General features: G+C 43.0%; 2 protein-coding genes across 7 annotated transcripts in view; one reads left to right on the top strand and one right to left on the bottom strand.

The window, feature by feature from the left end:
- Positions 1-24430, bottom strand: part of LOC138359177 (uncharacterized) — a 271321-nt gene that overhangs the window by 177549 nt on the left and 69342 nt on the right. The window lies entirely within an intron of this gene.
- The window catches only part of LOC123773355 (calmodulin), a 28058-nt gene continuing 17559 nt past the window's right edge, over positions 13932-24430 (top strand). Inside the window, exon 1 of one of the 2 annotated variants that reach the window (XR_011225838.1) lies at positions 13932-14258. Coding sequence is in view for 1 of the 2 variants with exons in the window: in XM_045767032.2 (XP_045622988.1) it covers positions 14256-14258 (3 nt within the window). In the remaining variant the exon portion in view is untranslated. The remainder of the gene's footprint in view (positions 14259-24430) is intronic. The other variant, XM_045767032.2, reaches the window with a different exon arrangement.

A 24430-nucleotide genomic window follows, 5' to 3' on the forward strand; every position in this document is an offset into this window, starting at 1 on the left:
TGAGTATGAATATGGCAGACTCCATACACAGTTTCAAGTGTGGATATGATAGAGCCCAGTAGCCTCCAGAAGCTGTATACCAGTTGAGTGAGTCAAGAGGCGGGGACCCAAGAGCCAGAGCTCAACCCCCCCGCAAGTACAACTAGGAGAGTGCACCAGGCACCCACAACACGCAAGGGTACAGACAAGAGCTGCATTGCGTAACCAGCGGTGGCTCAGCTCTGGCCATAATCACTGTGGAATAGATGAACAGAAGCTGTCATGTGCGCTGTGAGCTGCTGCTCTAATGCTGTTTACTCCTTGTCCTGTTTATTGCTGCTGCAGCCCAGCCTCCTGTTTAGTTAGTACCTGTTGTAACGGTCGTCAGTAGTCACGAATTCGTACGTGCTTAGCTTTTAGATAGTAGTATACTGACTAGTAAGGAATTCTTTAAACAAAATTTGAAGCTAAAAATCATACTTAAATATTAGTTTAATTTGTCTTTGCAACGCAAGTAAAAAATAGTTTTCCGGTTTGTGCAACTCAATAGTTCAGATTTGTGCTTTCTAATTTGGTTGTACGTCGAAATACTATATATATATACATAGTATATATATACTATGTACGACCATAGTATATATACTATAGTTCTCATAGTTACTATAAGTACTACCATAACAGGAGGACAGGCTGAATACTTGGCACCACTGGCCTGCTGGTGTCTCCCCCCACCCCCTCCCCCCTGGGCTAGCCCCAGGGCGTAACAGCCGTCTATAGGAACTAAAATATTCTAGATCTGATCTTCACAAACAATGAAGGAAATATTCAGGAACATTTACAATCTCAAATGCCACATATTCCAGCCCATCTTCCTGTTACTCACTCTCTCTCAATTATTAAATAGTTAATTAGCTCTGAAGCACCAGGAGGCTATTTATAACAATAAAACAGTTCACTGGGAAGTTTTCAAGCTTGTAAACTGTTCAATAAATGTAACCAAAGCCGTCAAAGATTGAGTAAAGATGTACACGTTCGTAAGGACTTGCGTAACTGCTTCGTGAATCTGGCCCGAACGGATGTGCGCGAAGCACTGTTCGATAAAAGTTCGAATGCATTCAGGTGTGAATATTGTGTAAAGTATTTTTCATTCCTAAACATTATGTTTGGAGGCTACACTATGAACCATTTGGTCATTGTTTATGAGGACGAGCTACGAGGCTGTCTGACTCGCAGCATTCACCCTCAACGGTCCCAATTGTTACAACGCCAATGTATAGGGGGATCTGACGGCTGAGCGGGCAGCGCTTGGGATTCGTAGTCCTAGGATTCCGGGTTCGATCCCCAGCGGAGGCGGAAACAACTGGGCAGTTTCTTTCACTCTTATGCTCCTGTTCACCTAGCAATAAATAGGTACCTGGTAGACAGCTGCTACGGGCTGCTTTCTGGGGATGCGTAACAAAAAGGAGGCCTGGTCGAGGACCGGGCCGCGGGGACGCTTAGCCCCCGAAATCATCTCAAGATAACCTCAAGAAGATAACGCCTGACACACCTACCTTACAGCCCCGCTCCTGTGCCGGGTAGGTCCACTACGGGTTCACCATAGCCCGTGCTGCTTGTAATTTTTGTCCTGAATCTAAAGCAACAATTGTGGTCACAGGGAAGTTGATTCATTTTTCCGTGTTGTTGTTCCCTGGGGATGTGGCTGGGAGCGGGGCCTCTGGCGGAGGACACTCAGGTACCAGTTTAGAACGGACCATGGTGTTTCTGCCGGGAGTTCGTCTGCCTACCCAGTATTGTCTTCCGTGTGCGGTGGTGGCGGGGTCGGTGGTCGCGTTTTTCAGGGACTCTGGGGGTTCCCCAAACAAGTTCAAGTATGTTTATTAAGACAAGAAATACATCTCAAAGGGATAGAGTAGCTTAGGCTATTTCTACCCCCCTTCCCACCAAACATCTGCCAACCAGTGTGTTTATCCTATGCACGGCGCTTAACTTCCCGCCCACAGAACTGCATATCGCCGTGAGGCTTCGGGGTTACCCTGCAAAGGAACGCCAGGGGCACAGCCCTCACCACCATCCGCAATTTCAATTTATTTCTTTATTATGCGCCCCATACCCATCCTGTGGGCGGTGTTGTGAAGGATTATAGAGGCACTAGAGGGTTCAGGAACTGAACCCTCTAGTTCGTTTAGCAACTAACAACAATCTTTTGACACTAATTACAAAATTATTAATGCCATCTGCAGTCGTGGCTTCTAACTCAACGCAGTAACCGGATCACGATTGAGAACGATCAATTCTTTATCGCCAAATCTTCATTCACTTCGACGTAAATGTTCCAATAACGTAATACAAGAAAAAAACAAATGTCAGCGGAATAAAATCACTAAACCTTACACAGTGTTATTTTAATTATTAATTTACCATAATTTTCTCAGGTCTTCAAGATTGATTGATTGATGAAGATTTAGCCACCCAAGAGGTGGCACGGGCATGAATAGCCCGTAATGGTTTTATACTTTTGTTGTTATTTTAGATTCAGCGACTCTGAACAAAAGGTTGCAAGTAGCACGGGCTATGGTGAGCCCGTAGTGTACTTACCTGGCACAGGTGTGGGGCTATGGTGAGCCCGTAGTGTACTTACCTGGCACAGGAGCGGGGCTATGGTGAGCCTGTAGTGTACTTACCTGGCACAGGAGCGGGGCTATTGTGAGCCCGTAGTGTACTTACCTGGCACAGGAGCGGGGCTATGGTGAGCCCGTAGTGTACTTACCTGGCACAGGAGTGGGGCTATGGTGAGCCCGTAGTGTACTTACCTGGCACAAGAGCGGGGCTATGGTGAGCCCGTAGTGTACTTACCTGGCACAGGAGCGGGGCTATGGTGAGCCCGTAAGGGTCTTATACTTAGAGCCCTAGTCATATACAGTGGAGGGGAGGGCCGGGAGTCAGGCGTAATGTGGACAAGCATAGCCCAAGATGCGTTGCATGTCACCAGGTGACTCATGACCCTTAAAATGATCACGTTGGACCTGACAGAGAGGGAAGACATTCCAAGGTGACGTTCGGGATGATCTGTCTTATAAAGCCAGCGATAAATTGTGTTATGTGTGTCTCTGGTCATTCTTCTTTATTAGTACGTGCAGTCTGCGTGAAGGCCTTCTCCTCCTCTCAGTAACTGCAGGTGACATTAAAGATAGGTATTAGTGGGTGTACTGGGCTTTGTTTACCATATAGATTAGTAATAATTCAATATCTCTCTCTCTCACACACACACACATAGCTGCCACAGGCTGCTTCCTGGGGTGTGTGGTGTGGGAAAAAATAACAAAAATAGTAGTTTTTGACAGTTGAGAGGCGGGACCAAAGAGCCAGAGCTCAACCCCTGCAAGCACAACTAGGTGAGTACACACACACATCGCACCCGAAAAGAATATCGTGATAATATTCCTGTCTTACTCCTTGAACAAGTGTGAATGTTATTTTTTTCCATCTCACTGAATGTTTGGTTAAAATATTATTATTACAACCAGAAAAGTTGTAACCAGAAAACGAAGACGCTCCCGAGCACACACTAGAGAGAGAGAGAGAGAGAGAGAGAGAGAAAGACAGAGAGCAAATGTGACACAGCCTATCCTCTCCTCCTACAAAGACCTACGTGATATTTAAGTCGTTGTCCGGCACGAGTTCCAGTATTAAAGAAGACATCCTGGGGGATCAGTTCTCGTACAAGTAAAACAGCTCCTTTTTAATTACTAGACGAGTGAACGTGTGATAATTTACTATAAAAAGAACCCTGAGTTAAGACTTCCTGAGAAGAGATGAGGGGGGGGGAGGCAGTAGCCCATGGGTAAGAGTTTTGTTTTTGGAAAGGGAGGGAGGGGTTAGGAAGATGGAGAGGCGCAGGTGGAAACGTTTTGGAAATGTAGAATATAGATTTATGATGGCAGGCGGGCTGTCCGCCTTGCTGGCACGGTCTGTGCAAATCTTGCTCGTTTTTTGCCAGGAGGTGCCGGCGTTTGTAAAGTTTGTGTCATGTAGTTCAACATACATGGGTGTCTGTAGATGAATACCATGTAGCATTCACTTATGTTTGGGGTCCCGTACAATAGGGGAAGTGTTTGCACACATGGGAGTTTGCTGGTAATGGTCTTGTACCCAAATATCATCCTAGAAATGTGCATGAAGGAGTCTTGGAGCTGCTCCCGGATAAATGTAAGATCTTGGGCCATCATGCGAGTGCGTGCTGATCGTCCAGCTGTGGGGGGGGGGGGGGGGGGGGGATCTTAAGGCGCCAACTGTGGGGGTCACTACGTTCTTGCAGCTCATTTTAGTACCTTCTTTTGCACTTAATGTAGTTTTTGCATGTTGCTGGAGGGTATGCAAGATGTAAGACAGACTGGACTAGTCACTAGAGCTTTTGCATCAAATTGTAGTTGCGTTTCGGCACTATTGATTACTGCTCTGGTAATCTCGAGTCCCAGTTATATGTCTGAATTCGTGTGTTATATTAGGGGATATCACTGTGTTAAATATAGCAACGCACAACAGAGTACGAAAAAATGAATATAAATTGGATAAGTTTACATTCAGGAAACACCTGGGTAAATACTGGTTTGGAAACGGAGTAATTTATAGAATATATTACCGTGCAACATAATAGCCGTGGAATCAGTTGATTATTTCATGCGTAGGTTAGACGTATTTGAAGGAGTTTGGGTGGATATAAATTGGAACTGCCTAATATGGGTCAATAGGCTTCAATAATTCCTTTATTTTTATGTTCTTTTTAGGCGGTTATCGAGAGTTTTGGACTCTGCGTAACGCACACACACACACACACACACACACACACACACACACACACACACACACACACACACACACACACACACACACACACACACACACACACACACACACTCTCTCTTGCATGACACAGACTCCACATCCAGCTGATGGCGTGAGGTAGGATACTAAATTACCATTTTTTCTGACCCCATGGTGTGAGTTGATTTAATCCCGGTGAGAGGTAGGCTTCTAGCAGCGTGGACACGCGGCTGTCACCCACCCACACGGCTTCTGGCAAGACTCCTGTCACTCTTGTCAGTCCTGGTTCACACCGATACCTCACCTTAAACCCAAATGTTCTGGGTAAAGATGGATTTTAATTTAGAGTTTTTTTTAGCACATATTTTTGTTTATTTACTAGTTCAGCAATTTTGGCGTGGAAAAATCCTGGTGTGGTTGCGGGGCAAAGGGGCAGAATGTTTGTTTCACCCTGATGCCCTTGTTACCTAGCAGTAAATAGGTACCTAGGAGTTAGACAGCTGCTACGGGCTGCTTCCTGGGGGTAGGGGGGGGGTAACAAAAAAAAAGAGGCCTGGTCGAGGACCAGGCCTCGGGGATACTAAACCCCGAAATCATCTCAAGATAACCTCAAGATGGTCACATATACTGAAAAAAATATTTTATTTTAAGGTAATCTATCCTAACCTAACCTCACCTAATGTTAACTAACCTAAGCTATTCTATCCTATCCTAACTTAACCTAAACTAACATAACCAAACCGAATTTAACGAAATACTTAAATTAATTATTTGTCACATATATTTTCATTTACAAATAAACCTGTTTTAGTGGAGAAGATTCTAGCGTGGTCACACGCACTGAAATAATATTTTGCTTTAAAGTATATTATAATTCACGATAAATTATGAATAAATTCTTCCGTTATGGACTTTGGGATTCATGATTTACATTCAGCTAAACTCAAAAGTCTCGTCATATTTATGCAAATTCAATAGAGAATTAGAACAATTTTAAGTAATTTCAGTGAATCATACATGAAATCATTATCGTAATTAGTTATAATTTTCAATTTTTTCCTTTCTCTACAAAATCAGTTAAAATATTGAACATTTCTCGGGTATTCAATTTAATGGGATATTGTCCTAATATTAACAGGCCCTTGAGTGTGATGGTCCAACAGGTCCTTGAGTGTGTTGATCCAACAGGTTTTTGAGTGTGATGGTCCAACAGATCCTTGAGTGTGTTGCTCCAACAGGCCCTTGAGTGTGTTGGTCCAACAGGCCCTTGAGTGTGATGGTCCAACAGCCGCTTGAGTGTGATGGTCCAACAGCCGCTTGAGTGTGTTGGTCCAACAGGTCCTTGAGTGTGATGGTCCAACAGGTCCTTGAGTGTGTTGGTCCAACAGGTCCTTGAGTGTGTTGGTCCAACAGGTCCTTGAGTGTGTTGGTCCAACAGGTCCTTGAGTGTGTTGATCCAACAGGTCCTTGAGTGTGATGGTCCAACAGGTCCTTGAGTGTGATGGTCCAACAGGTCCTTGAGTGTGTTGGTCCAACAGGTCCTTGAGTGTGTTGGTCCAACACACTCCTCACGCTCACTCCTCATTTGGAATATAATACTAGGCTATCCCTGGACATTAGGTTATATAATGCCGGCCAGGGCAGCATAACGATGACACTATGATTATAACATGTTGATTAAAGTTCTGAGGTCTCACCGTGGGCGTGGTTTCACGACCCATAGGGCATGGTTTGACGAACTAGTGGGCGTGGTCTCACGAACCAGAGGGCGTGGTGGAATTTTCATACAAACTTTATACATTCATCAACATTTCTCGTTCGTAAAGCAGTTTGTGAATGGTCTAAGTGCCTTCTAATGACCTAAGAATAAAGGAATCTGCAGGAGGCTTATTGGTCCATACGAGGCAGCTCCTATTGGTCCATAGGGGGCAGCCCTTATTGGTCCATACGGGGCAGCTCCTATTGGTCCATACGGGCCAGCCCCTATTTGTCCATGTGGGGCAGCCCCTATTGGAAGACTATGTAGAAGTAGGAAGGAATGTAGAGGGCCAGGGAGGAGTGTGGATTGATGGGGATCGAGTCTGGAGCAGCAGGGAGGAGTGTGGAGAGCCGGGGAGGGGCAGAGGACGAGAGTTCTCAAAGAAAAAGAGCATATAAGGATTATGGTTTAACTTATTGTCATAGGTAATTGTAATTTCTTGGTGGCATACAACGGAAAGTCTCGTAAGTTTATTCTTTTTATTTTTGTAATGAAGAGATTGTCGTTCCCGCCAGAATCCTGAGTCGCGTGTTCAGTAAACGCTTCGTGGCGCACTGCGCCGTGATTGGCTGGTGCCTGGCCAGAAAACCAATCAGCGTAGGTTATTTTGAGAGGATGTTAAATGATGTATGATGGTTACGCAGGAACGTTTCTTGAAAGTTAATTTATCTGAGCCAAATCACCGGCATTTTGATCATATTATTTTTATAATGGTTATTATTATTTATATCGTTGTTGTTATACTAGTCCCTCTGTTGCCCAGCACTAAATCAAATATATAGTTTTTCCATTTTGGTTCCGGAATGTATTATAAGGCAGCCATCAACCAAATTCTTACATTTCTTCTGCTTCAGCATTCCTCAGTTTGTGTTTATATAAAATCCCACACTTGTGTATTTGTGTAAGGAATTTACACCAAGTCTTTCGCACTCTCCCGAGTGCTTTGTCGAGGTCTAAGTGTATGATTAGAACCAGACTTACATCCAACGTCTAATGAGGCTGCTATCTCGGGTCCGCTTGAGGTTAGCCTCAACAAACTTTACAGGGTGATTGGTCTTCGTGGGGGGATGATCATAGGCGGGTCGGGGGTCGACCTCCAGCTCCTCCCCCTCCCCACCATGAAATGACATATGATACTAATTTCCAATCTCGCTATATACCAAACTCCATCCTCAATAAGGTTTATCCAGCATATTATTTTCATCATGATTAAATGTTAGTTTCTTTTATTCACCACCTTCATCGCTGAAGGTGGCTACAGCGATGAAGGGAAGGTGGTGAAGAGTAGATGGTGAAGGGTTGGGGGGGGGGGGGGAAGGTGGTGAAGGGTAGGGAAAGTGGTGAGGGGAAGGTAGTGATGATAATGGTTTGTAGATCGGGTACTAGGCATTGCTCTGGAAGTGAAAATTAGAGAAATGAAGACAGTATAAGTAGCGAAGATGGGTAGTTATGACGATTGTTAGTGATGAAGAGAGCGCGTAGTGAAGATGTAACCAACTTCACTAATGCACTCGTTTCATCACTGTAACCATCTTCCCTACACACACATACGCGCAACATCACGTGACAATATATTATAATTTTTGTGGTGGAGGAAGCGAGGGAGAGTCGACATGCGAGCCGTGATGAGCTCCACATTCCGTGACTGCGGAAAGCTGGATTACAATGGGCGGTTCCGAAAGCTGACTGATTGATGAAGATTAAGCCACCCCAAGAGGTGGCACGGGCATGAATACCCCGTAAGTTCCGAAAGCGATCTCCTGCTATTTATAACCCTGGGCGAATTGCCAGTAAGTAACTATTATAGGGTGTTGCCACAAGACGGGTCTGTATATATTCTGCTATGCGGTGGACCATCTTGTATGATAGATATCTAAGACCTGAGAAAATTTGGGTAGATTATGGTAACTTTACTTGGACTGGTTGGTAGAGCGACGACCTTGATTCTTGCAGGGTCGGCGTTCGAGCCCCAATGGTCCAAGTACGTGGGCACCGTAGTATTGCCTTGTAAAACTTATGTTAATATGATTTACATTGCATTTTCTTACATAAAGAAAAAAAAAGTACTATATAGCCATACGTTTTCCTTATAATTACCCCTCCTTCGGTGTCTTTATCTAGCCTTTTAGATCAAGTTATCCCAAGTTCAAGTATATTGAGAAAAGAAAGTACATCTCAAAAGGAAAGATTAGCTTAGGCTATTTCTACCCCTCGTCTATATAACAAAAGGGGGATCACAAACTCATACAGTACACAATTATTAATCATATTCTACATTACACATTCCAATGGTAATCACATGGCATACTGTGAGATCTCTTATTGATTAGGCTGCCCCTGTCATGTATTGTTTTGGTAAAGGCAGACTAAATTTATCCCAAGACAAGCCTCGCCCCCCAGGCCGGGCTTGGGGGAGTAGCTCAGCCTGGTTGATACCTGGTTGATGGGGTTCTGGGAGTTCTTCTAGTCCCCAAGCCCGGCCCGAGGCTAGACTTGACTTGTGAGAGTTTGGTCCACCAAACCTGGGGGCTAGGTTTGTCTTGACTTTCTGAGCCAACTACAGGTAAACCACAGGTACCTGTGACTACTAGAAAGGTGAGGTCTAGTTCTATAGAGCCCGGAATACTAACCGTATTGACATAGCCCGTTTTATGTATTATTTCTCCCGTATAGCATCCGTTTTTGCGTCAGCACCCGTGTTTGCAGCCTGAATAACTAAGCACTCTTACACTGTAGCACTGCGGTGTCTTACACACTATAGAAACTATAGTGTGTTAGAGACCGTGATTTGTTATAGGTCGTGGTGTTAAAAACCACTATATTTACAATAAAGTATAAAAAAAGCCCACAAAAAGATTGTTATATGTTCATTACTAGTCTATTAATCATATCAATATAGCAATATATGTATAATTTATTTGTATTTAATGATTTATAGTATAGTAGAATTCCTCGATCACAAGCACACGATTATATAATCGGTTACATTTAGAGTATCCGGTAAATATGCCCAACCAGTTCTTATAGCTTATACCAGAAGAAAATAACTGCGTTCTCGGTTAATAAAACCAAGCTACGCCCACCAGTATAAACATGAGACAAAAACATTATGCCACGCGATCCTAACAATACGATTATTATAGCAATATAATACAATACGGGCTCACCATAGCCCGTGCTACTTGGAACTTTTTGTAGCAATACTAGACGTATAAATGAAGGTAGGTAACACATTACTTGTTTCCTGTTCATTTAATATCGTACACATTAACTGTAATGATTTGTTCTTATAAGAACACAGTAATAGTCAAGCTGTGTGTATTTGTGATAAATTTGACATAGTATAAAGGGGAAAAAGATCTAAGAAAGTTATCAACAGCATAAACGCGAATTAAGAGTTGTATAGCAAGATAAGTTGGCAAGAATGTTTCAACATTCAGCCAACTACAGCCATCACAGTGCAACAAACCTTTCTCTAATGTCAAAATTTAACTTGAGCAAATACCGTCATATGCAATTTTAGGCACCCATAACCAGAATGTAATCCTGATATATAGGCTCTTTAAGTGAAATGAAATAATCACCACTCTCATGTCGAAAGGAATTTATTCTATCATAACTCATTTTAATAGTCTCCACTCTGTTTTTATATATAAATGTGTATATATGTAGTGTTTTGAAATGTAATACAGGACTTATTTGTGTCTCTGAATATGTATACTTATAGGTAAATATCTATATCAATAAATGGAAATCGTCTGTCTGTCTGTCCGAGGCTGGCGGCCAGATGTCTGAGTTTAACTTCTCCCAATTTTTCCCAGTAATTGATGTTGGGTACATGACCAACATGGGCGGGTCTGGATTGGTGTCAAAGAAAACTGTACTAAGTGACACTGTGCCAAAGTCGCCTCACGAACATTTTGCAATACAATATGACTAGACTATGAATTACTATTTATTGTATTTTGTAACATCAGAAACTATATACATGGTCATGTCAAAATTAAAATAACAGATTTATATAAAAATAGTTACACATTAAGTCCCGAAAAATTTTGATGATTTGGGTTCTTCTTAGGCTTTAGGGATTGTGTGTTGATTATACGACTGCGGGGAGTATTGTTATAGTGTTATAGATTAGTGATATAGGAGATTGGAAGGGGAAAGAGGGGGAGAGGACACAATAAGGGGGAGGTGGAACGAAAGGGACTTAGTAGTGGATGGTGGAGGAATCCCTTCTGGGATTTATATATAGTACCACAAATTGTTTACCATTCCTCCATGGTTGCACATTATATATATATATATATATATATATATATATATATATATATATATATATATATATATATATATTACTCATTTATTTTTATTTTTACATTTGAGGCTATTTTAGGAGACTTGTCGCCGAGACCCAGAAAACACGCGATCATTTACTAATATTTTGGTCCCGAAAGTCAAGTCAACAATGTATTATTGATAATTTGGATAATTTGTATACCTTTCTCGTAAGAACTGTGCGTATCTGACCCGTTTGTACCCATGAGTACGCAGTATTACTACACTGACACTACTGACAGTATTACTACACTGACAGTATTACTACACTGACACTACTGACAGTATTACTACACTGACACTACTGACAGTATTACTACACTGACACTACTGACAGTATTACTACACTGACACTACTGACAGTATTACTACACTGACACTACTGACAGTATTACTACACTGACACTACTGACAGCATTACTGCACTGACACTACTGACAGTATTACTACACTGACACTACTGACAGCATTACTGCACTGACACTACTGACAGTATTACTACACTGACACTACTGACAGTATTACTACACTGACAGCATTACTACACTGGCACTACTGACAGTATTACTACACTGACACTACTGACAGTATTACTACACTGACACTACTGACAGTATTACTACACTGACACTACTGACAGTATTACTACACTGACACTACTGACAGTATTACTATACTGACAGTATTACTACACTGACACTACTGACAGTATTACTACACTGACAGCATTACTGTACTGACACTACTGACAGTATTACTACACTGACATCATTACTGTACTGACACTACTGACAGTATTACTACACTGACACTACTGACAGTATTACTACACTGACACTACTGACAGTATTACTACACTGACACTACTGACAGTATTACTACACTGACACTACTGACAGTATTACTGCACTGACACTACTGACAGTATTACTACACTGACACTACTGACAGTATTACTACACTGACACTACTGACAGTATTACTACACTGACACTACTGACAGTATTACTACACTGACACTACTGACAGTATTACTACACTGACAGCATTACTGTACTGACACTACTGACAGTATTACTACACTGACATCATTACTGTACTGACACTACTGACAGTATTACTACACTGACACTACTGACAATATTACTACACTTATAGTATTACTACACTGACACTACTGACAGTATTACTACACTGACACTACTGACAGCATTACTGCTCTGACACTACTGACAGTATTACTACACTGACACTACTGACAGCATTACTGCACTGACACTACTGACAGTATTACTACACTGACATCATTACTGTACTGACACTACTGACAGTATTACTACACTGACATCATTACTGTACTGACACCACTGACAGTATTACTACACTGACACTGCTAACAGTATTATTACACTGACACCACTACTACACTGATACCACTACTACACTGACACCATTACCACAGACAGTACAGTATTACTACCCCTGACACCTCTTTGAAGGGCAGACAGGTACAATGCGACTCAGTGTAGGTACACTGGAGAGGAGTACGGTAGCGTGCTGACACTGGCCTCCGTGCACTAGGGAGGAGTTACAACACAAGAGCTCCGTGACAGCGATATTTTTGCTCCCCCCCAAGATACACACACACACAGTGCAGTGGCCGAGCCTCCCCGTGTGTCAGGAGTAGTAACAGGGCCGCTGGCTGACACTCACTGACACCGGCTGACACATTGTCCCACGCTCTTGACACACTGACAACCGGATATACGTGGCGTGGCGCGGCCGGGCGAGGCTCCCGACCCCTGCCTGGGTTGGTAATAGGACCGTCGGCTGACATGGGCGTCTCTTATGCACACTGACACCGGCTGACGCATTGTCCCACGCTCTTGACACAATGATAACCAGATGTACGTGTATGACACACACACACACACACACACACACAGTGTATACAAATGATGACAGCCGTATATACGCGTATGGCATACTAGTAACCAGACATTTGACACACTTGGCAACCATACATACGCATATGACACTCATTGACAACAGACTATTCACATACGGCACTGACAACCGAACATACGCATATGACATACCAAGAAACTCACTGTAGGGAGCACGGCCTACGATTACCTCTATAATATTGAATGCCTATAACCGGTTCCAGTAAGTTTACCTAGACCCTCTCTGTCCTAGATCCCAAAATGTGATAGGCCTGCCCGGCCCCATGTCCTGAAACCCCCTCCCCATCATAGGCCTACCTGACGTGTCCTAATCCCTCCACCAACACAATAGGCCTACCTGGCCCCTGACGTAATCCCCCTACACCACTATACAGTTATGCTAGATTACCTACAGGGATAATGAGGTATATAATTCGTGTCGGATAAATTTCTAAGGCATGGGGCGAGGGTATAGCAACTCGAGATTATATTCAAGGAGGGTTACAGTGATGCAGATGTCAGCAGTAACAGCCTAAACGATGGTTGACTAATAACGACCAAGTGGGTAATTAATGTTGACATCCTTATTAAGGAGGAATGTAATTATGGAGCGCAAGGCCTGCTAGCCTCTTGCTACCTTAGACTGGTATGCACCATTCAGCCCTGCGCCCCCTGGTATTGATTCCGCTACTCTCCTACATCTCTCTCATGTATACACACCATAATAGCCTTAAAATAGCTTTTTTTTCTATTCTGATTATTCTTTCCGGAAGACGTTTCTCAAAATTTCAATTTCAATGACGCGTGGCTAAGAAATTAGCAAAATTCCTGTAAAAGTATGAATTCCAGAAAAAATATAAGATGGACCTATTTGGCCCTTATATTTTTTCTAGTACAAGATGACCTAAATAGGAAGGCGTACAGGGGCACCAACTTCCAGTCATCATTTGCATCATGAAAGTACGAAATGAAAGCGAGTGAAGCCGACGTGCGGGCCGGTCGACGCGGAACGACGGTGTGGCGGGGTGCAGCTCGCAGCTCGCCGCCCCATGACGCATTGCAGGTAAACCTCCACCAATCACAGCCCTCCGTGCCGCCGCGCTACCCCACACCACCCTCCGCCACGCACCCTAGTTCCCCCTCACACCCCTCTCAAACACCCTATCTCCTCCCTATTGCCTATCATTCCCCCTGAATCATACCCTACTTGATCAATTGGTGTTTAAGGAGAAGGCGTAGCGTTAGGTTATGTATTAGAAAAGGGGTGGATGGGGGGGATTGTAGTGCGGAGTGGGGTTGGAGGTGGTGATAAGCGGGAGTGTGGAGTGGCGGGAGTTCGCAGTCACTCTGAGACAGTGGTACCGAGCAGACGTCTGTCGAGTGGCTTGTGATACTAACACGCACCCAAAATGGTAGGTGTTTCCTCCTGGCTCCTCTGTACTATGGCTATGGGAGAGGGTTAGCTTGTGGGGAGGTTTGATAAAGGCGCCTGAGAGAGAGACACGTACCAGCTAGCAGTGAGGCATATTGTTTGAGCGAGACTGACTGGTGGTGGTAGATGGTTCTTATGGCAGGCTGTAGTTAATTTTTCCATTTCTATATAATTGTAGTGGAGCTAGATTACTTTAGAGAGCTTGTGTGTGTGTATAATTGCGTGAGTGTGCGTGCGTAGCGTAATGGGCGGCCGCCCAGGGTGGCAGTGCCGACCATGTTGCCAAAGCGCTCCGGTAGTTTTTTTTTTTTTTTATATTTTAGGGTAGATGGAGCGGTGTCTTGACATTTGGCGGGTCGTGGTGGTGGTCTGGGGGAGTGTAATGGTTGAGACTGGTTTAGGGGGGGATGTGGTAGGGGGGAGGGCGGCGCCCCAGTCCCCCTCCCCCCCTATGATCCCAACTCCTTATTACACAGTTCAAAAACAAAAGCCCGCCATTTTTGTGTGGCAGCAGCAGTGTTCCTCCCCGGCCACCGCCCGGTGACTTGGGGCCCCCCTGGTGTGGGGGTCCTCTACCTCCCCTCCCTAAGGTGAAGAGTTCCTTGGGGCCCCCCGCCCCCTGGTGTAGGGTTCTCCAGCCCTTTCCTCTCCTTTTTCCCTAGTGGGGTTCCCCCAGCCCTCTCCCTCCCCCCCTTTGCCCTAGTGAAGGGTTCCCCCAGCCCTACCCTCCCCCCCCTTTGCCCTAGTGAAGGGTTCCCCCAGCCCTTCCCTCCCCCCCCCCTTTCCCTAGTGAAGGGTTCCCCCAGCCATCTCCCCTAGTGAAGGGTTCCCCCAGCCATCTCCCCTAGTGAAGGGTTCCCCCAGCCATCTCCCCTAGTGAAGGGTTCCCCCAGCCATCTCCCCTAGTGAAGGGTTCCCCCAGCCATCTCCCCTAGTGAAGGGTTCCCCCAGCCATCTCCCCTAGTGAAGGGTTCCCCCAGCCATCTCCCCTAGTGAAGGGTTCCCCCAGCCATCTCCCCTAGTGAAGGGTTCCCCCAGCCATCTCCCCTAGTGAAGGGTTCCCCCAGCCATCTCCCCTAGTGAAGGGTTCCCCCAGCCATCTCCCCTAGTGAAGGGTTCCCCCAGCCATCTCCCCTAGTGAAGGGTTCCCCCAGCCATCTCCCCTAGTGAAGGGTTCCCCCAGCCATCTCCCCTAGTGAAGGGTTCCCCCAGCCATCTCCCCTAGTGAAGGGTTCCCCCAGCCATCTCCCCTAGTGAAGGGTTCCCCCAGCCATCTCCCCTAGTGAAGGGTTCCCCCAGCCATCTCCCCTAGTGAAGGGTTCCCCCAGCCATCTCCCCTAGTGAAGGGTTCCCCCAGCCATCTCCCCTAGTGAAGGGTTCCCCCAGCCATCTCCCCTAGTGAAGGGTTCCCCCAGCCATCTCCCCTAGTGAAGGGTTCCCCCAGCCATCTCCCCTAGTGAAGGGTTCCCCCAGCCATCTCCCCTAGTGAAGGGTTCCCCCAGCCATCTCCCCTAGTGAAGGGTTCCCCCAGCCATCTCCCCTAGTGAAGGGTTCCCCCAGCCATCTCCCCTAGTGAAGGGTTCCCCCAGCCATCTCCCCTAGTGAAGGGTTCCCCCAGCCATCTCCCCTAGTGAAGGGTTCCCCCAGCCATCTCCCCTAGTGAAGGGTTCCCCCAGCCATCTCCCCTAGTGAAGGGTTCCCCCAGCCATCTCCCCTAGTGAAGGGTTCCCCCAGCCATCTCCCCTAGTGAAGGGTTCCCCCAGCCATCTCCCCTAGTGAAGGGTTCCCCCAGCCATCTCCCCTAGTGAAGGGTTCCCCCAGCCATCTCCCCTAGTGAAGGGTTCCCCCAGCCATCTCCCCTAGTGAAGGGTTCCCCCAGCCATCTCCCCTAGTGAAGGGTTCCCCCAGCCATCTCCCCTAGTGAAGGGTTCCCCCAGCCATCTCCCCTAGTGAAGGGTTCCCCCAGCCCTCTTCCCCCCCCCCCTCCTTTGGGTGCCTGACAGCTGAGTGGACAGTGGTCAAGATTCGTAGTCCTGCAGTTCCGGGTTCGATCCTCGGTGGAGGTGGAGACAAATGGGCAAAATGTCTTCACCCTGATGATCCTGTTCACCTAATAGGTACCTGGGAGTTGTACTGCTGCTACAGGCTGCTTCCTGGGGGTGGAGGCCTGGTCAAGGATTGGGCCGTGGGGACACTAAACCCCGAAATCATCTAGAGATAACCCCCCCCCATCTTTTCCCTGGTGTAGGGTTCCTTGGGGGGGGGGGGCTGATGCTATTGGCAGATTGACAATGTGGCAGACAAGATATATTTTTAATAAGTTTTTTGGGGCTTCTTAATGACTAGTCCTGGTTTTTTTAATTCCTTCTCTCTCTCTCTTCCACCCCCCCCCCCCCCATGTTATAACTGTTAATGTGGCTGGCCCACAAGCCCTTCCATCGAATTTCCTTTTCCCACATTGCTGACCTGCACGAGAACCCAGACCTCGTCGGTATCTCTGCCAGTACACAAAGTTGGCTCATAAATGACTTTCCTGGGCATATCTTAACACTCCTGATTACATTTTCTAAGAATATCAACTTTTTCTTTTGCAAGGTGCATCATATCCCATCTGTTCTTGGTCACTATTTGACTTGTCCCTGTAGCCGCTCAAAGGCTTTTGCTGCACTAGTAAATTGTTCATATTCATTACAGTACAGTATTGTATTTGACTTTGTAAGCAGTCTTCTAGAGAATTGTGTAAATATTAACATTTTGGACTTTTGTTGCTTATTAAAGCTTAATATATGGTTGAAGTAATATTTTGGAGCTGTAGATAAGGTAGACAATGAACTGAAGAATTGGCAAAAAAATCAGACCTGTATGTCGTATATATTTTGTATTGGTACTGTAGGTGTTTAGGTCTCCGATTCACATTTTACATGCATAGTGTTTGCCTGGCAGTGTAAAGAGATTTCTTTGGTCCCCACAACTTAAATTTTAGTGCCTGGATCTTTTAAAAGCAGTTTCAAAATCCATAATTTACTTTTAGAAAAGTAATCTATATATTTTTTCTTTAAAATATATAAACATTTTAAAATTCCCACCTACCCGAAACTTTCCAGTCTACTGAAAAATGCAGGGCCTATTCTTTTAATACCTGCACTCGCTTCAGGTCTGCAATTTCTCAAGCTTTTAATTGGGCTGAACACTATTCCACCCTAGAAAACAAGTCTTGGACAGTATAATTGGTATGGCATCTCTTGAAACATTAGTGTCCATCAAAAGTAAGGTCATCTGATATTACTCGGGGCTTTGCTATTTTTTTGTTAGTGTGATTTGACATAGTTTTGTCATTTCAGTGATGGGTAATAAACTTAATTAATTTTGCTAGGCCCTTAATAGTTGTGCATGTAAATTGTACAAGCCTGTAGTTTGCAGTAACTTCGTGCTGCTTTAATCTCGCTCAAGGGAGTCCTGTCCAGTTGCATTCAGTTTGACTCCTTCCCCACCAAGGACTGGGGCAGAGTGCTTCTGCTCCTCCTCTTAGTATCCATGGTGATATTCCATTTGGGCCTATAGCCTTTCACATCAAACTCTAGCAAAAGCTTCCTTACATCCCCACTGGTAATCTCAAATTCGTCTAGTGGTGCCTGGTTGGCTATTCCTTATCTCTGGAACCACTTCTTGATCTAATGTGAAGACTTCCTGGGATTTCTTAAATGTTAAGATTTGACCCTAAACCATGTTATGGGATTATCCAACATGTAAAACAGGGTCAGAGGTAGTGTAATGTTGGAGGGAAGTTAAGTGGGGGAAGGGGGTCCTTGGAGGTTTAGGAAAATTACTGTATAGTGTACCTAGTTTGAACTGTACCCAAGGGAATGTGCTTAGTTTTGCCTTGGCTTTGCATCGGTCTGCAAATCTAATTAGGAAGGTAATAAAAAAGACTAGAACACGCCTTTTAAAACTTCAATGTATTAAGTGACCATTGGAATCGGGCTCTTGTCATTCACAAATAAAATTAGGAAGGGAAAGTGATGAATAAACCTGAAATGTGCACCATAAGTGGATGGTAGATAAAATGGATGCAATTCCAGCACTAATGAAGGGCATACCAACTTTGATTGCATACACTAGAAATGTTAAAGCAACATTTAAGTCTAGATGTAGACTGAAGATTATCTGAGAAACTTGTGCCTAATGAGAAACAATATTACAGTACTCTGCATAGGCATGAAAACTGCACACTAATGCAAAGGGAAATATAAAAAATACAGAAGTTTGTAACAGTATGGACTAAGCTAGGACATGGGGGGGGGGGGGGGACTTGTAGTGCCAGTGCATGGAATGAAAACCAGATGCCTGAAGTCTAACTATACACTATGTATTTGAAATAATTGACATTATTTTGGTTTCCATGATTGTGCTTGCTGCTTCAGGAAATAAGTGTAAATTTAAAGTAACCTGCTTGTGCAGGATAAATTCCTGGTGTTCAGAATGGGTAAGGGAATGGATTAGGACAAGGAAATGTGCAAATCTGAACAAATGCTAATTCAAATATACTTTGAGAGGGGGATTTATGCTGGAATAAGTTATTTGGTTTCCCCCTCACAAAGTAATTGGACATTATGAAGACAATTCCCACCCATCACTACTTCTGTTGTACCTGTGAGCCACCATATGCTTGGATGTTGGACCTGGATCCTACCTCTCCATCTTTTTAAAGAATCTTCAACCTGGCAGCTACACTTGCACTGGCTACCCCTCTTTACATGTACACTTGTTCTGTCTTCATCTTGTAAAAAACGTGTAACTACATTTTGCTCTGCAATGATTAATGGTAACATGAAAGGGCATTTTTTTTCTACTTGGGAATTTACAATAAAACTAGATAGATGAACTGTAATCTGGGGGAAGGGGTCATTAATTCTGGCTGTACTGTGATTTGGAACTGAAGCTACAATTGGCTATTAAATTTGTACAGTATTTCTATTGTATTGGGATACTAGTACAGTTTGTACAGTGTAATTAAATAAATTTAATTTCTGGTAATTTTGGTGCATACAAAAAGTAAAGTTTCTTATAGAACTGTAAATATGTAACCAGTAGGAAACAATTTGGCAAACCCTGGTAAATTATTTTTTACCAAATAATTCCACAAGGCAGTTCTTATGCAAAAAAAAAAAAAAACGTTGCAAATGAATGTTGCCATAAAGCTCATCATGAGTTGCAAAGTTTCACAGTTCAGTATTTTGAAGATGGTTTTTCACCAGAAAGGAGGGGGGGGGCGGGGTTTGCACATGGCCACCTTTGTTCATAAAAGTCACACTGACATGACTTTGTGGTAGTGTTTGATGGCATTTTAAAGTTGCAGAGAAAGGATTTGACAGCCTTGCTGTTGATTTTTTAGTTGTAGGTCCTGTAAATGCTCTACAGATTAATCTTTCATAGCATTTTACTCTAGTGAATATAGGTTGCAACTTTAATATAGTTTCTTCCTGTAGTTTGTATGAACTCTTGCTCTCTGAACCATAGGCTAGATATCTAGAGGAAGTTTTGTTTGTTGCTTGGTACTAAAATTCTCATTGCTTATTTAGATTGATATCTTTACTCGATTTTACACTCGTTAGTACCTGCTTGTATGTTTTTGAGTAGTTAGTGTTCTCGAACAGGTGAAACTGTCCTAGAAAATTGCTCTACTACATTTTCTTACTATAGGCTAGTTAAAAAAAATTCCTATAGGAATAACTGATAGGACACAATCCAAAATTTAAATATTGGAAGCGTAAAACTTTTTCTTCAGATATCCTAGTTAGTTTAAATTTCCATTAGGCTTTGAAAAGATATTCCTTCCAGAATAGGGTTCACATTACATGGATTGTTAGTGCTTTGCATGATTAAAAAAACTGAAATTTTAGCAAGTGAACAAAGTTGCATGTTGTAGTGTAGGCATTGTGCCAGTGCAGTTTCAGGGGACTGAAGGTTAGGTCGGTTGTTACTTCCAAAGCATTCAGATTTCTACCATTTTGTAGGGTATTGTAAATATGTATTTCTAAGTATCTTACCTTTTTAGTGTTTCCCAAAAATAGTTCTGTAGTTTTAACCCTGTAGATTGTTTAAACTTAATCTATTGAACAAGTTCACTTCATAATTTGGGGAGATTTCTTACTTAAACTTTCACCCAATCCATTCAATGTGGATAGTTAGGGCTGACTGCCTTCTAAGAATGTTATTCACAGCACATAATAATATTGATGTTCCAATACCACATCGGTGAATAATTTTCACAGCCTATTGTAGTCATGGTACCTCTTCTCACATGCCACTGTAGTGAAGTTCAATCTTTATTAGCTTAATATTACATCAAAGGTTACACTAGTAAACTTCAAAAATAAATTAAAAGCATTCCAGTGGTGTAGTTGTACTCTACCTTGCCTACTGTTCATAGGATGCTAAACTGCCACCCATTAATGAATGCTGTTGTCACTGGATGGGGATGCTAGAATTGGACAAATTTGTTGGGCTTGCACTATTTGGCTTAACTTGTGGCAGGTGGGCATCCTTGCTGCTTGGTCTTCCAAGGCAAGAAGCATTCATTTTCTCCTATGGATGGCTGGTATATTTCAAATTCTTTAATCTTAATTGTGAAGTGTACCAAACACCTGGTTCCGCCTGGTTTATCATTGTCGAGGTAGAACCGGCTGGCCGTGTATGGTGCACTAAACCAGTGTTAGCATGCTGTGTGTATATTTAGGTGCTTTTGCATATCACTATTGTAACAGTTTCCTTGGAACCTGAAATAATCCCTCTGAAAAAATTGTTTGATCATATTATTCCAATTACATGTACAACAATAGACGACGGTGAGTATGTTCCCCTCGAACACATCTGCCAAAAGAGGGTTTTCTGTATTCTGCATCACTTTTTTTTTTTTTTTTTTTTTCTTCACCTCTCTCCCCTCTTACCTTTCCTCTTCCCTCTTTCCCATGTGCTTTATTTCCTTTGACATTTGTCAGATCGCTATATACAGAATATTGTTGGGCCAGAATGTTTAGTCCCCCATAAATTCTCCCTGTACAAATCTAGAAGTTTTTAATTTTTATTCCTTTTAGATTGTGTAAACCGTTCTCAAATGTTGCATGGTTTTTGCAACGGCTCTTGAACATCCCTAAACACTCCCCTTTTATCCCTCTGCATCTATCTTGCATTTAATTTTGCAATGTAACACTATTCATGACTTACATTTTTCTTAAATTTCTTGAAATGCTCTTAACTCTTCATTATTAATTTTCCAAGCTTTTATATTCGGAACCATATTTTTTTTTTTACTTATGTTCTTACATGTTACCTACCCCTTTTTGATCATACTGATATTTGGTATTCTTGAATCCTTAACTAATACTGTACTGTACTTTCCTGTGCTAATTGTGACCTTAAAGGACTTGTGCTCTATTGCCAAAACCTTCTTTGTCTGCAGGGTAGTGGTTGTACACACTAGTGCCACCATGGCAACCTTTCTTAAAGCATTTTTGTTTAATCTAGAACCTTTGATTGGACAATGGTAGCCTATAAGTCTTCTAACCATAAACATGTTTTTTCAGTCTTGCTTGCCTTGGTACATTGACAGGTATCATGAAATTATTAGAATGGGTTAGGATAGCATAAAACTGCACTGATGTTAAGTCTTCCTTAAATTGACAGAACTCTTGTTGCATTTAAAATGTTCTGATGTAATTTCAACTTTTTCCATTTTTTTCCCCCCATTTTGTTCATTCTTGTGTAGCTTGGTGAAAGCCCTCACTGGTAATCTTCACCTTACTTCCTCCCCTTCCTGTTGCTCTTGAATTTTGCACCTTGCCTAGGATCACTCTACCTTTACCACTTTGGGACTCTTCTTGCCTCCACGTTAAACATGCTGAAATTTCCCAGTACGATAGTTTTGGAAGGCATTTTTAAGTCGGCCTGGTATTGTTGGGCTGTATGATCATGTTCCCTTGCATTTATTTAACTTCGGTTTTTGATGAGCAGGTAGTTTACATAGGCATTGTAACCAAAAGGTTATTTTTAATCTAAAATGCCAATGACACTTTTAAACAATAATAATTTTTTTGTATCTGCTTGGCGTATTCTTGGTTCTGGGCTAGATCTTGAAGCATGACTTCCATTCTTTGGCAATATGAAAACCAGGTACTATTCCTCTTATCCAAAGAATGCTTTCCTGCTTGCCTTCCACTCGGAGACACTGTTTGGGGCTACCAGAACTTGCTCAGAGCTGTTGTCTACACTTTACCTATAAAGAATCCCCCCCCCCCCCTGCACCTTTGTCTTTATCTGGTAAAAAAAAGATTCTTACCTTGCCTATTTTTGTCTTAGTGCTAGTTGTCAAATTGGGTGCTGAAGGGTTATGGTGTGGAGGCTAGACAAATAAGTGATTATGTAGTAAATGGTATAGACGGTTAAATGTCTTTAAAAGTTGTCAGCCTTCCTACATTTTTATGCTATAAAATCTTGTGGGACAGTGTTCTAGTAACCTCCTTGTGTTCCTTTGTGGTTGTGCTAACAGGTCTTCCCTGTCATAATTACTATACAAATAATTATATGTCCTCGCAGAAAATTCACATTAGCATCACTGATCAGTTCCACCTCATATTTGACTTGCTACATTTGTATTAGGAAATCCTATTCTCCCTTAAAGAAATGCATTAGCACATTGACTCGGTACAGCCAGACATTTTCATAATCATTTGGGTTTTAATTGGAAAGACTGAATCTGTCAGTACTGTACTTGTACCCTTTATGTTTTGGAGCCGGATATTTTCACTCTGGGCACTTCTACAATCTCTCTCATGAACTGTTAGCAGCTATTCTTGCTTTCTTGCCTTGGTACCATTCTTGTACCCAGTTTGTTTTAAACTTCCCTTTTAAAGATTTGTTAGTACTTGGTGCTTTCTTTAGTTTGGTTCTTTCTCGTGGCCTTTTTATTTTCTAGAATTCTAGTTGCATTCATACCATATCTATGGGGAATGAAGTAGAATCTCTCTTCAATCATTATAGCTTAATTTGTCGGTTTCCAAATTTTTTTCCCCACCTTTGTCCTTCCACTTTTTCCTTTCTATATTGCTCACTTCTTCTAATTGTTAATCATAGCACATGTCACTCCTGCATGTTCAAAGGTAATTTACACTGTATGGTTTCAATGTAGTAAAGCATGTCGTATTACTGCATGGATATCTGTACAGTATAGTTATCGTTTGTCTGTATATACTGTAATAAGGTTGGATATGACTGTAGCAGGCATTTTACAAATTTGTGTAGTGCTGTGCTTGTAACTTTACTTTTTTTCTTGGGGAAAAGTAATGTTTGGCTTATGAAGATTAAGGGGAGGTAATTAGGGAAGTAGTATAGATTCTTTTTAGTTTGTAGGCCTTCGATACACGAGGCAAAGCTGATTAAACACATTTCTAGTGAATTTTTTACTTTCAATTGAGTGTATTGGGTTGTAGGCCTTTAATATATTGCAAGGCAGTGAGTTGCTTGGCAAAAGCAGTGGGTCATTAAGCTCTTCCATAGTGTGGGAGTGGGGAGGTTGAAGTTGTTTTTTTTTTTTTTAGGGTGTGCATGTTAAAGAATGAGAGGGGGAGGGGCAGGTCTCGAGGGACAGTTGTCCCAGCTATTTAAGCTAAACTAGGTTTTGGGGGGGGGGGAGGTATAAGCCTCTGGCTGTCAAATGTGTATGAAGATACTTGTGGGAAAGAGGACAATCCCTCCTGGGAGGGGGGTCAGTCGCTAGTGTGGTGGCTCCAGGGAGTGGGAATCTTATCTGGATTATCTTTGACAATATACCCATGCACTCTGCCCTAGTATTGTCTGGGGGTGCATTTGTAGGAGACTTGGCCTATGCTTTGTGAGTGATTTGGCCTGCAAATCTTTGATTCTAGATACTAAAATTATTGAATCATATACAGTAGAGCCCCACTCCACATGAGGCAAGAAATCTTTGATGAAACTATTGACTAGTTGCCGTAACATTTCACATTAAATGACTTTAGACTCCTTCCAATCTCCAAATATGAATGCAAATTGACTCAACATCCCAAGTCAAAATTGGTTTAGTTGAAGATCCTGCCTTTGAGTTACTCGGTAACAATCTCCAAAGCATTCGAAGGACTA

Source organism: Procambarus clarkii, chromosome 89 (assembly GCF_040958095.1).
Source record: "Procambarus clarkii isolate CNS0578487 chromosome 89, FALCON_Pclarkii_2.0, whole genome shotgun sequence".
Taxonomy (NCBI): domain Eukaryota; kingdom Metazoa; phylum Arthropoda; class Malacostraca; order Decapoda; family Cambaridae; genus Procambarus; species Procambarus clarkii.